Source organism: Lycorma delicatula, chromosome 2, assembly GCF_047948215.1.
Source record: "Lycorma delicatula isolate Av1 chromosome 2, ASM4794821v1, whole genome shotgun sequence".
NCBI lineage: Eukaryota > Metazoa > Arthropoda > Insecta > Hemiptera > Fulgoridae > Lycorma > Lycorma delicatula.
Genome location: NC_134456.1, coordinates 235,825,471 through 235,839,610, shown reverse-complemented (window position 1 = coordinate 235,839,610; position 14,140 = coordinate 235,825,471). Strand labels below are relative to the sequence as shown.

Here is a 14,140-nt window from a genome sequence, read left to right as displayed (position 1 = left end):
CGGATATAATTTTAGAATTTTAAAGAATCATCATCTGCAATTTTGAAGACCATCATTTGTTCTTTCAGAACTGTGGATACAATTTAAAATTTCAAGAAACTTAATACTCAATCACACACTTACACTAAACACACACACACTTACAGTAATGCAAGCTTATGTGGTTCAATTTGGTATATTCGGAGGATTTATTTTACAGTATTTGAATTGTAATAAAAGTAATTAAATTCTAAAAATTTATTAAACCTAAAATATTAACGTATGAAAACTAATTTTCAAGTTATAAACATGACATCTAATAAAAAAAAATATAAAAAAAGTACCAAACCTTTGGTTTCCTGTGTTGTACAGGTGGCGATGCTGAAGGTGTTGAAGGGGTTGATTGCTTGCTCTGTTCACAAGACTCTCTTGTAGAATTCTCATCTAAGGATGGAAGTGAAGATCCACCCCAAATAAATTCTCTCTTAACAATATCAACTCTACTCATGCTGAGGCTTCTAGTAAGCCCGTCTGATGCCAACGGACTTTTTTCTCTTCTCCATCTTCCAGATCTTAGTTGTATTAACTTTCTTCGTATAAACGAATATTCACTCTTTTTTTCGTAATCATTGTCTTTTTCTTTTTTTGTATTCATCCCGATATTTCTATCACTTTTTGTTAACGCTTCTAATTGATTTGATAATGTCATTTTTTTAACATTTATAAAAAACATATGTTTAAAATCACTTTCTTATTAAAACTAAAGAAAATTTTCATTGTTATTCTAATACAATAAATGCCACAAAAGTTTCAAAAGTAATTATTGTCTTGACCTGTTAAACAAAAAAAAAAATTGAATATAATTTACTTTCACTAATAACGTAACTTAAAAAAAATCTCAACGGAAGTTAAAAATACATCCGTTTTTAAAATATTATTAATATCAAACAATATATTATTTGTGAAACAATCTAAAGACATTTATGAATTCAAAGGAATTCATGAACATTTTACTGAAATGTTTTACGGAAATAAATGTTTTACTGAGGTTAAACCCATCGCTAAATACAGCTGCAAATAAATTACTGAAATGAAAATGGATTATAAGTCCGACTACTAATTTCAAGTTTCCACATTTGATTCCCAATAATTCTCTGAATTTTTAGGGAAAAAATAATGGGCCTCTCATGGCCTCCATAAATAAAATATTTATGATAAATATTTAAATAAAATAATATATATTTTGTTAATCCGATTAATATTGCTGTTGTATTTAACCATAGAGCTTAAATTTTAACGCTTTCTCATAGTAGATTAAACCGTTTTACCATAATTAACTAATTTTAAAAAAATAAACAAATATATATGTTTACCGATAAACCTTTAAATACCGTTATCTGGCAAATGTCTACTACATTCTCCGGTGAATATCGATACATACCAAATACACAGGTGAAAGACCGAAATATTTCCTTATTCAGACCTTCGCCGGTTCATGTCGACACGCACAGATAAGCTCTGGTGGGAATCGAATTGATAACTAGAAATTAAAAAAAAAAAATCACCCATTACCAATCTATAAGGTAAGTACATTACGACGAATCCTTGTAAAAAAAACAAAAAAACTTTAAATTTAAGCCAAACATAACCTACGCTCGCTAACCTGGTCTAATTAACGATAAATATACAAGTTATATGTTATTCTCCAACATTGGAGGTGATTAATCAAATTGACTCTATTTATAAAAAAATATTTAATCAAATTTCCAGCATTTTTTAAATTAAAAGAGCCAATCAGGATATACAGAATATGTTAATTACATGGATGGACGAATAACGACGTAATATAAATGGTCAGATGGTTTGCCCTTTGTTCAATTTTTTTATAAAAATATTTTTATTTAACTTTCACAGTCAGAGCATGCTGAATGCGGTGAATTTGATTAATCGCCTGCAACGTTCTAGAATAACATATATAATTAGTATATTTAAGGGTAATTAGACGAGGTTAGGTTAGCGTTTGGTTTAAATTTAAACCAAACGTATCCTATGTTCTCTTAGGTTACGTTTGGTTTAAATTTAAACTTCCTTTTTTTACGAGGAGTTCTGGTAATCTATTTGCCTTAAAGATTGGTATTGGGTGATTTTTTTAATCTTTAGTTATCCTTTCTATCCTCAACAGTCATCATTCGTATTTGTCGATATATACTGGCGAATATGTATAATAATATAAGCAAATATTTCGGTCTTTTACGGACGTATTTGGTATGTGACGACATTCACCAGAGAATATTATTAACATACTCTTATTTCGGTCTTTCACGGTAACATTTATATATATATCCTTCCCTATTAAAGGCCATTTGTATGCGTGTCTGTCTGTGTGTGTGTCCGTCCCTCTTAGTTTAACACCGAAATTTACCGATCACTAGCGGAAAATCCTGAATCGTTAGTATCAATTTCTGCTTAAATTTCTAATTTAACTTTCGTTATATCAATTTTCATCATTCAAAAAAAAAAATATTTACACAAGAGGTAATCAATTCGGACACCCAATAATTCCATTCCGAGACGCTGCCCGGATGGCCTATCTTAGTTTTTAAAAGAAGATGAAACAGGAAATATAAATTTTGATAGGACACTAACCGTAAACCCACCGGGTTGGTCTAGCGGTAAACACGTTTTTCCAAATCAGCTGATTTGGGAGTCGAGAGTTCCAGTGTTCAAATTCTAGTCAAGTCAGTTATTTTTATACGGATTTGAATACTACATCGTGGATACCGCTGTTCTTTGGTGGTTGGGTTTCAATTAACCACACATCTCAGGAACGGTCGAACTGAGACATATACAACACTACACTTCATTTACGTTCATACATATCATCCTCGTTCATCCTCTGAAATATTATCTGAAAGATAATTTCTGGAGGCTAAACAGGAAAAAGAAAGACACCAACTGTAAATATAACAAACCAATAATCATTTAATTCCTTGAATTTTCCCTATACCAAATGATTTCAACGTATATTTAAAAAGAAACTAAAAATATTTAAAAATACGTGAACCTAATTGATAGAGTACAATAATTATGAAAACAAAATGACTCATAGATAGATAGCCTTCTGGCCTTATATCTTAGGATTGACCAAACCAGTTTTCTTCAAATTTGTCTCAAATATTTCTATATTTGGGGCATTGATCGTAGTAATTTTTTTCTAAAATTCCTTCAGGAGGTGGCGGGATATCGCGAAAAAAATAACTTCGATTTTCTTCAGACGCATTTTAGAAAAACTTTTATTAAAGAAAATTTGTTACTTAAAATGCATATATAAATAATTAAAAAATTATTTAAAAAAAAATTAACCCCACCTCTTAAAATCGAAATACATATTATTTCTTCTTTTGCTCTATCTCCGTTCAGTTTAAATATTTTTCAAAAAAGTTTTAAAATGTATGTAGAGCTACCAAGTAATGTGTATATTTTTATCTATTGATTATAGATCCAGGACCTCAAATCCAGAAATGTTTTCTTGAAAATTTTCTTTTTCTTCTTTTGGCCTCTATTGAAGGGGTTATTTAATTTAGAGAAAACTGTTTTTGACATGAAATTCTTTAAAATCGCACTGAAACTTACGGGTAACACAACAAAACTTTGTAGCGTAACGAAAGGGTCTCTATCGTTTTGCATTAATAACTCTGTAACTGTTAGTCTCAGAGACGTAAATGCGGTGTCATAATACAACTTACATGGTCAGCTCGCAGATACGACTTTGAGTTTGCGTCACTGGCGAGCGGATTGGCGGAGAGGAGGCACAGCGCAGATCGGCCAAAATTTGGCGCTCTCGCTCATTTCCATCGAGTGTAGGTCACGATTTAGGCATGACAGCGCGATGATTCGTGTGCTTGTGTTTAGAATTTTGTCGAGATAGATCGTTTAAGTAACAATATGTGTATTTTGGACAATACCTATATGTAAAAATTAAACATGTAATAAAGTATAAAAATTCAATATGTTAGCCTCAGCCCGCGCAAAAACCAGCGGTAAAAATATAAATTACGCACATCCTTAGAAAGGGGATGTTATGGGCCACGCACATGTACCCCAATGTTTGGTGCCGAGCGAGCGAGACTTTCGAGAGCGTTGCAAAGCTGGCACGGCGCACTCGATGAACGCCGCCGACGGCACGAGCACCTCTACTGCTGCTTATTATACTTTATGGCTCTTACTTCTCATACAACAGACCAATAGTGAACAAAATTGTCGTCGAATATTAATCGAAATAAATATCATGTACCATTTAGTGTCTGTTTTATGTTAAAATTAAATTTAGTACGTAGTCAATGTCTCGTTTTTATTTCAGTCAAGTACACTAAAAGTGACTCGCTGACATACAGACCGACCAGTTTATCTGTAGAGTTGACCAAATGAAGAAACTAAATTTTTCCATTGGAGACTTTCAGTTTTTGTTAAAAAAAGATGCAATGGTGGTTCTTCCATTTAACTCGGAGGAACTTCATCCAAAGTCTGTCACGTTTCACGTTAAACCAACGACCGTAAGCCCTGACACAACCACCGCTGATTTTCTGCAAATTTATAAAGCTTTACTTTTGTAAGAACATTTTTAAATTAATATTTCTTAAAATTTATTCCCCACCTCTAAAATATATATATATATTTCTTTTTTTTGGGTCAAACCCTTTCAGTTTTTTTTTTATTATTACCCGGGAAAGTCATACAATACTTTACCACCTTTTTTTGAAGGATAAACAATTTTAAAAATTCTATTTTCGCTGCTTTTTAATTTAACACAACGTTATAGGCCTATCAATATAAAACTTTAAAAGAAATTTAAAAAAAGAAAGATATGCCTTATAACTAGTATTTTCTACTGTATCTGCTTAATTTGAGCGTTTATTGATAAACTTAAACAAATTGTTCTTTCAATTAATATTAGTATATTTTTAATATTAAACCAGTATATTCGTATTAATAATAATAAAATATTATTATTTAAAAGTATTATTACTATGTAAATGAAGTGTTACTCGTAAATAAAAATCAAATTAAATATTTTGTTTCACGTGTTACTGTACGTTGTAGTACAACATATTGACTTCTAAGAAAATAATTACCTGGCACTCTGCCTTATGAGAGGAAATATTGCAAAATAGCAATTAATAAAAAAAATATGTTATTACGAAGTACAATAGTATTTACGCTAATTACACTGCAGCAGGTAAGGTAATAGTAATTTAAAAATATATTTATTTTTTTAAATACCACTTCATCACGGTTGTACTAATAATTTACTATTTAAACGAAGGTTTCTCAGTCAGGTATCAGATTATTTTATTTGTTAAATTACCGTATCCTGAGTAAATAGCCATTTTTTCTTTTTTAATTAACCAGTAACTTGAAAATCACTATTACAATGTATTCTGTATTCAGTAAAGACAATAAGAAAAGATTAATTACGTTATGCAATTTATAAGAAAACGTTTAGATCTTGGATTCTCAAACTTTTTCGCCTACTGCCCGCATTGAGAATCAAAAAGTTTCTAGCGCTGCAAAATTTTTAAATTTATTATCTGTTAAAAATAATAATTGCAATTGTTGTTTTTAAGATGCGTTCTTAAAAACAGCAAGTACAATTATATTTTGTAAACCTGGCATATCCTATTACCGAGTTGAAACTTAAATTTTAAATAAGAGCACTTAAAACGCATATTTAATCATATTTGGAAGTATTTTTATTAAAATTTCTTTCAAAAAAATTACAATTGCATCTATATAGTTATATAACAATAATAGTGATAGCATATTCAATATAACAATACAATAATTAAAACAAAGCTTTCAACTGAAAAATTTTTTTTTTTTTTTGTCTTCAGTCATTTGACTGGTTTGATGCAGCTCTCCAAGATTCCCTATCTAGTGCTAGTCGTTTCATTTCAGTATACCCTCTACATCCTACATCCCCAACAATTTGTTTTACATACTCCAAACGTGGCCTGCCTACACAATTTTTCCCTTCTACCTGTCCTTCCAATATTAAAGCGACTATTCCAGGATGCCTTAGTATGTGGCCTATAAGTCTGTTTCTTCTTTTAACTATATTTTTCCAAATGCTACTTTCTTCATCTATTTGCCGCAATATTTGCTCTTCATTTGTCGCTTTATCCACCCGTCTGATTTTTAACATTCTCCTATAGCACCGCATTTCAAAAGCTTCTAATCTTTTCTTCTCAGATACTCTGATTGTCCAAGTTTCACTTCCATATAAAGCGACACTCCAAACATACACTTTCAAAAATCTTTTCCTGACATTTAAATTAATTTTTGATGTAAACAAATTATATTTCTTACTGAAGGTTCGTTTAGCTTGTGCTATTCGGCATTTTATATCGCTCCTGCTTCGTCCATCTTTAGTAATTCTACTTCCCAAATAACAAAATTCTTCTACCTCCATAATCTTTTCTCCTCCTATTTTCACATTCAGTGGTCCATCTTTGTTATTTCTACTACATTTCATTACTTTTGTTTTGTTCTTGTTTATTTTCATGCAATAGTTTTTGCGTAAGACTTCATCTATGCCGTTCATTGTTTCTAACTGAAAAATTACACTTACATTAATGTAAAGGATGAATCTGATGTGCTTTAAGGAGTTTGTTAATATCAGGCTCGAATTTACTTATAAACAGCCGAAGTTGCCGCGTTCAGTAACATGCAGTCGATTTCTTTTTTTGGTTATTAACATTGTTGCAGAACTAAATCCACGTACAAACAAATACGACGATGGAAATGCTATCAGAAATCGTCGATCAACCGACTATAATCCAGGGTACAGTTGCAGGATTGGCTTTTGCAGCCAAAATTATTGGTAGCCATTCATGAATTTTAATTTTATTTCTTCGTTTGTTGTCAGTTCTATAAGTTGCTTTTCTAACCGGGATGATCCTGCTGTGTTGATATTTGAAATAAGATCCAACACCCAGTCTGGTATGTCCATATTTAAAATGTCCTGGAATCGTTCTTTGAAATCACTGTGTTGGCAGTAAACCAGTAAGTCGTTGATGTTGAAGGATACAGCAGATAAATTGAGGAAATTATTAAATTGACATGTGCCAATATTTATCTTGCGTAATAGCATTTTAGCTATCAAAGTAGCAACGACATTTTTTGTTTTAATCAAGAACAAGTTGTCGCGTCGCCTTGAAGCTGGAGATTAACATCATTAAACTATTTATATAGGTCTGCCAAATACGCAATAACATTCTTTGATGTAATGAGGTTGTCGTGCAGTGTGTCTTTGTTTTCCAGGAACTCTAACACAGAGTCAAACAGATTGTAAAATCGAGTCAGACAAGTATCATTTGATAACCAGCGATATTTTGTGTGAATTAGCAAGCGGTTGAAAATTTAAGCAACGCAAAGCTAACTAAATAATCTGTCATTTAGTCGCTTCTGATTTTGTTAATTGCTCCGATAACGTATTTCAGTGTTGTATGCAGGCGTTCACTCAGATTTCTCACAACTAAATGTTGGCGATGATTGATGCAATGTACAGCAAGCACGTCTGGAATATTATTTTTTAAGTACGCTATGAAGCCTGTGTGACGCCCTGCCATAACGGGAGCCCCATCAGCAGCAACTGACATAATATTCTTCAAAAGAATTTCCTTTTCATCACAAAACGTTTCCAGTGTATTACGTATAGTTTCTCTCTTTGCATCTGTCTCCAAAATTTCTAGCAAATAATAGTTCTTGACTTATTTTTTCGTCTTTGATAAACCTCACGTATAAAAACAACAATGCTTCATTGGTTGGTAAAGTGGACTCGACCAACTGAATGACTGAGACTATAACATGATCATGGGTTAAGCTGAGAGCGGGAGATACAGGTTACAGTCTCAATTTTTAAAGATTTCAATACCTCGGCACAAAATGAATAAAAGCCAAAACCTGCAACGCTACATTAGACATCACAATTTCTTATTAAAATTGGATCAACTAGATCAAAACCCTTTAATTCCCATATTTATTTGAATCAATTAGATCGGCAGATATACAGCATTAAAGACAAAAATGACCGTTTCTCTTTAAAGTGGAATATTTCGGTTAGGAAAAATCGTAGAGAAACAAAAAAAAAGAAGAAATTACAGCTGAAATCTTAAGATTTTAAACGATTTAATGCAGTTTACTGAAAAGTTTTCCTTTCTCCCATGCGCTCGATATAACACGAAAAAACCTTCAAATTTTTAAAACGAATTTTTTTTTAGTTTGATGATTTTTTAAATCTGAAGTATACCGTCAAAAAGTAGAGTATTCAAGCTTTATTTAATTTTTTTTTTTTAATTCGTTTAAGTCTCTTGGTTGCAAAATTTGAATACAATCATTTTTTATCATAAAATATGTGTCCCCTTTAATTTTTTGTACTATTGTAAAAATTTAATTTTAATTTAAAATAACAGGAAAACATAATTTTTGCTTTTTTTTAATCAGCCATCGCCTGCCTAGACACCCTGAACAGATCAATTTTTTGTGGGCCTTCTACGTCCCCCCTGAAGGCCTCCAGCGCCCACAAGGGGGCGTTATCGCCCACTTTGAGAACGAATGGTTTAAATTATAAACACGAGTTATGCTAAGAGTGTTAAAAAAAATGTTCAAAAGAATTTTTTTTTCTCTTCATTAATTTTAAAGATAGGATTAATTGTGAAATAAAGTTGTAAGGTTAACAAAATAAATTATGAGAAATAAAATATCTCGTTTCATTTGTTATAATTGTAAAGCGAATTTTAAGCTTTAAAATGAAGACAAATATACATAAGTTCAATAATTAATTTTACGTTATGTAAACTGTATAACAACGTAATTACAGTGAAAGAAGTGTGAGTTTTGTAATAAATTATAAAAACGTTAACAATATTTTGTTTATTAAATTACAATCAATTTTTTTCTAACACATAAAGATATTAATGTGGGTATTACGCAACAATTTATTAGCATTAAAAAAGTGTATACGATTATACAAAAGCAATTATAATATACAAGGGTAAAAAAAGTCTATTACTTTCATTTGAATGAAAGAAAGATTAATATGGATTAAGAGAGAGAGAGAGTGAGAGAGAGAGAGAGAAAAAGAAAGAGAGAGAGCGAGAGAGAAAACGTTCTCTCTTAATATTAATATATAAAGATTATAAATAAGTTTAAACATAAAGAAGATTAGTTTCATAGCCCCTAGCTTAGGAGCGGAGAATAAGTTTAGATTCTATTTCTCTAGGAGAGAAGGAACTTTACACAGTAAACCAAAATTATATCTATATTATCTTTATCAAAAATCCTTTAACCAACTGGGTTCGACTAGTAGTTAACTCGGCGTCGTAAATCATCTGATTTGTAAGTCAAAGGTCTAACGTTTAAATCCTGATAAAGGTAGAATTTTATTCAAACTCATTTTTATTTTAATAAACTCAGAATTTTATTTGATTTGAATCGTGGATACCGGTGTTCTTTGGTGGTTAGGTTTCAATTAACTGCACATCTCAGGAATGGTCGGCCTGAGTTTGTTCAATACTGCATATTTACCGGTACAGTTATACTACAGTAACTAATGATGTTATGTTAAGTCGCTAATGATGTTAATTCTCAATGCGACTATAAATAAAACTTTTTAAAAAATCCTTTATTTTAAAACATTTTAAAACTGCTTTGTCACAGATGATAAGATTTTTTTGATTTTTCTTTCCTTGTACCGTACAAGGAAGTATTGTAATCGCGAAAAATTTCGGTTTTAAGATTTCAACGGAAATATCCATTTTGACCAGCCCTGAATTCATTTTGATCAGTTCAGTGTGATATCTGTACCTACGTATATATCTGGGATAACTCAAAAGCGATCTAGAAATGTTTACATTTGTATTTTCTATTTTACTATAATAACAATATTATTATATAAAAAGTTAAAGTTTGTTATTGTGGATCACTGTTACTGAAATTCTGTTACCAAATTCATTTTTTTTAGGAAGCCAAAAATGAAAAGAGCAAGAACATAATTTTAAAATTGTGTCGATGATTTAAACGGCTTTACAACCTAATAGAAAATTCAGTGTACTATCCAAACAGGTTTTGATCTCGGTATGTCTTCTTATTAATCCTTAATATACAGTAAGAAAAAGTTATAAAAAAAAAAGGCATTTCAAATACGGGCATGGTCGGAGAATATTAAATGAACAGTCTAAGCGAAAAATGAAAAAATGATTTGGAAGGTTAAAAAGAATGAAACTTAATTTCATCGACTATAAATAGGAAAGTTAATCGGCTGGAATAAATCATGAGAGAAGGACTGCGTAAAGCGGTAAAAGAAAATTAGTAGAAAGTGGAAAAAAGAGGCTGGACAAGAATAAAGATTAGATATGACCTTAAAAGAAACGGATACTATCAAGATCATAAAAATTTACCTTGGAATAAAGTAAAAATGGAAGCAAGAATGGTTAAGAGATATATATGCCTTAGGACAGATAATAAATATGACAATGATTATTTTTTCTTGAAATCAGAAATTACTTACAAATCACGTAAATCAGAAATCACGAGTAGAATAGGTTATCAAAGTTCCGAGAGAACTTCGTAATTAATATACTCCGTATATTAATTTTTTAAACAACATTCGGGTCTTTTTGGTTTCCCCCCACAGTGGTTATTTTTAAGAATAATAACTTCCTAATAACATTAGAAAAAATAATAATTATTTTTTTATAACTAGCCTACATGTTTTTGTTTTTGCTCAATAACAATTATAATTACAATCGGCTCTCCTGCGTAGCCATAAGTAAGTTTCCTGACAAAATCACGTGATAAGGAGGTCCTTAAGGAACCCCCAAAATAAATAATACAAAATAAACAGTTGCAAGCAAACTTAAAGTCAAATACGAAATTTCAAGCTCTGTCATAAATCATAAACCATTAATTTCAGCACCATATAGTCCACAAAACAAACATTAATAACAAATAAAAAAGAAAAAGAAAGAGAAGTAACAAGAAATTAGATACGACACCACTAAACTTGACGGTGTTAGATTCCAAACTGTTACGTAAACCCTAAGTCGAGTGCATGGGCTCGTTTCAACCGTTGGACGTCTCTGCTGTTATCGAGTAGATTAATTGCAAAGTGGTTTACATGATTCTCAAGCTTCTGCAGATATTTCACATTGCGCTGTTGTGCAATCTCACGAACCGATGGGAGCTCCAGATAATCCTGAATCTCATCATTCCGCGTGAACCCTAGCTACTTTGTTCTGAAATCGTTGTATAATTTCCACATAGCTAGTACTAGACGTTCCCCACAATTCTACACCGTACGTCCAGATGGGCGCAGGATAGTCTTGTAAATTAAGTTCTTGTTGGATAACGTGAGGCCTGAATTGACTTGCCTATATATTGACATTAAAAATTACATGTAATAAGTTTTTAACAAAACAATCTTATATTTTAGAGTTTATGCAATAACCTGTGGTACTTTTTCGGAATCCGACAGCCACTTTTTTTCAATTTCTTCTTCCAAATCAGTGGGTATTTGGAAGTATTTTCATAGAAATTATAAATATTATCTTTATTTTTCTATTTAGCCTTCGGAACCCCCGAAATGTATTACTTCAGTGGATGTATGAGGATAGCGATTATTGAAATGAATCAGAGTAACGATACGTACATAATCTAATAATTATATAGATAGAGAAAATTAAAATTAAACTGGTTTCTCATTACCTTTTTTATTCACCTTTTAACAAAATAAAAAAAACAAACAAAATTTATATGATATTTCATCCTAAAAATGATATATTTGCTATTTAGGATAAACGCGCTTTTACGCGGTCGCGGCCACGGCCAGGAAAGCAGTTGGCCAATTTATATGGACAACGAGTGAGCGAACGCTCAGAAGGCCGGTGCGTCCAGAGGTGTGTCGTTCTGGTATAGATAGGCATAATCGATTTAGATCGAAATAATCGATTATAAAAATTTTATGCGATTATTAATAGTTTCCTAATGATTAATAATCGTTTGTTAGTAGATAGCTATTACTTTTTTCCTGTTTAGCCTCCGTGAATCACCGTCACGAATTACTTCAGAGGATGAATGAGGATGATATGTTTGAGAGTGTAAGTGTACTCTTGTACAGTCTTAGGTCGACCGTTTTCGAGATGTGTGGTTAATTGAAACCCCACCAAATAACACCGGTATCCACGATCTAGTATTCAAATCCGTATAAAAGTAACTACCTTTACGAGGACTTGAACGTTGGAACTCTCGAATTCGAGATCAGCTGATTTGCGAAGACACGTTCACCGTTAGACCAATCCGGTAGGTTAGATAGCGATTACTGAAATGAATCAGAGTAACGATACGTACATAATCGTTATGGTATTGTCGATAATTAATAATCGTAATCGTTATGAATACGATTAATAATCGTTAATGTATACTATTACAACACAATACTTTTCTTTTTTTGTTTTAGCCTCCGGAACCTCCGTAAGGTATTACTTCAGAAGATGAATGATTCTGATGTAATGAACTGTAGTCCTGTACAGTCTCAGTTTGACCATTCCTGAGATGTGTGGCTAATTGAAACCCAACCACCAAAGAACACCAGTATACACTATGTAATATTTAAATCTGTATAAAAAGAAATATAATGTAACCAAATTTAACCTACACTCGCTAGTCAAGGTTAGCGAGCGTAGGTTAAGTTTGGTTAGACTATTTTTATAATTATAAGCCTAATGCTTACATTGGACCTCTCTGTGGTACATTTGGAAGACACATGTTTGAATGGAATTGACGAGTAGATATAAAAAAATAGGTTAGCGAACGAAGCGAGAGTAGATTAAATTTGGTTAGATTATATGTACAATTTTTGTGCTAATACCTCCAAATAACCATTAATTTGGAAGAAAAAATAAAAATATAATACGTAATACCCAACGTAAAAAATAAATTGTGGGGAAAAAACAGAAAATACCCTAAAAATTTCATCTCCCTAAGATCAGATATGATTTGCCTAATTTTTCTGAAACGACATAGAAAATGTTGTGTTAGAATGATATTTTTTATTTTTAAGGAACAAATGATTAAAATGATAATAATGACTGTTCTAAACATTAATATACTGTTATATCAATATAACTAACATGTTAATAACGAAACAATGCGTTTTTAAACCATCTACCCGTGCTCTTCTCTTAAATTTCTTTTCTGATTGAATTTATACCTATAATTACACGGACACTAATTTTCAATTACTTATAACTGTTCTATTTTCAGGAGGCAGGCTTTTACAGTATTACACAAAGTATTGCATACTTTTATAATTAATATAGTATCTATGAAGGACGTACACTTTCAAATATATATTCATGTAATAATAATAACTGTGTAAGGCTTATAGAATCGATTTACAGCAGGTAGAAAAGGAGATATATTATATATATATATATATATACAATAAACGATAGAGCATAAATTCGAAATATATATATATATATATACAAACACCCTTTAGAGAAATTTTTATTCAGTAATGGTTAATAGTAATATTTGATTATATACTAGCCTAGATAATCAATAGTTAATCGTAATATACAATCATCTATACATTGATTATGCATATTGCAATCATACGTATTAAATGCATAGATATACGAGTATATATATTACACTGTACATTATAATTGGTTTAAATTGTACCAGATATTTTAAACAACTCTATTCAAATACTGAATACAGTTCGAGGATAAGAAAAAAGAACTGTTGCGTAATATAGCAAATATTTAATTAATGTCTTTATAGAACTATTACTCCCAAACTCAACATAGCTTGTTAAAGGACAATAAATACTTCAAAATTATTATAAAGCTCTAAAATTAACAAAATTTCGACTTTTTTCCTTTTCAACTAAATAAATTTAAAAAAATATTAATTAGATTAATATGACCCATCAACGGGCTCTAAATCTCAGATGTTGCACTAAATTTCTATGCTTTTGGATTATCATACGAATAAGAATCAATCGATTATATTTTCCAAAATGAGTAAACGTCAAACTATGTAAAAATATATGTTTTTTTTTTTTGTTTTTTTTTATTCAATAGCAAGAATAGAAACT

General features: G+C 31.0%; 1 protein-coding gene across 7 annotated transcripts in view; it reads right to left on the bottom strand.

Moving 5' to 3' along the window:
* LOC142319765 (pleckstrin homology domain-containing family G member 5-like) overlaps positions 1 to 14,140 on the bottom strand; it is a 1,099,338-nt gene that overhangs the window by 943,295 nt on the left and 141,903 nt on the right. For all 7 annotated transcript variants that reach the window (XM_075357406.1, XM_075357404.1, XM_075357407.1 and 4 more), the window contains exon 2: positions 329 to 812. In XM_075357406.1, coding sequence (XP_075213521.1) covers positions 329 to 712 — 384 coding nt within the window. In that variant the 5' untranslated portion in view covers positions 713 to 812. The remainder of the gene's footprint in view (positions 1 to 328; positions 813 to 14,140) is intronic.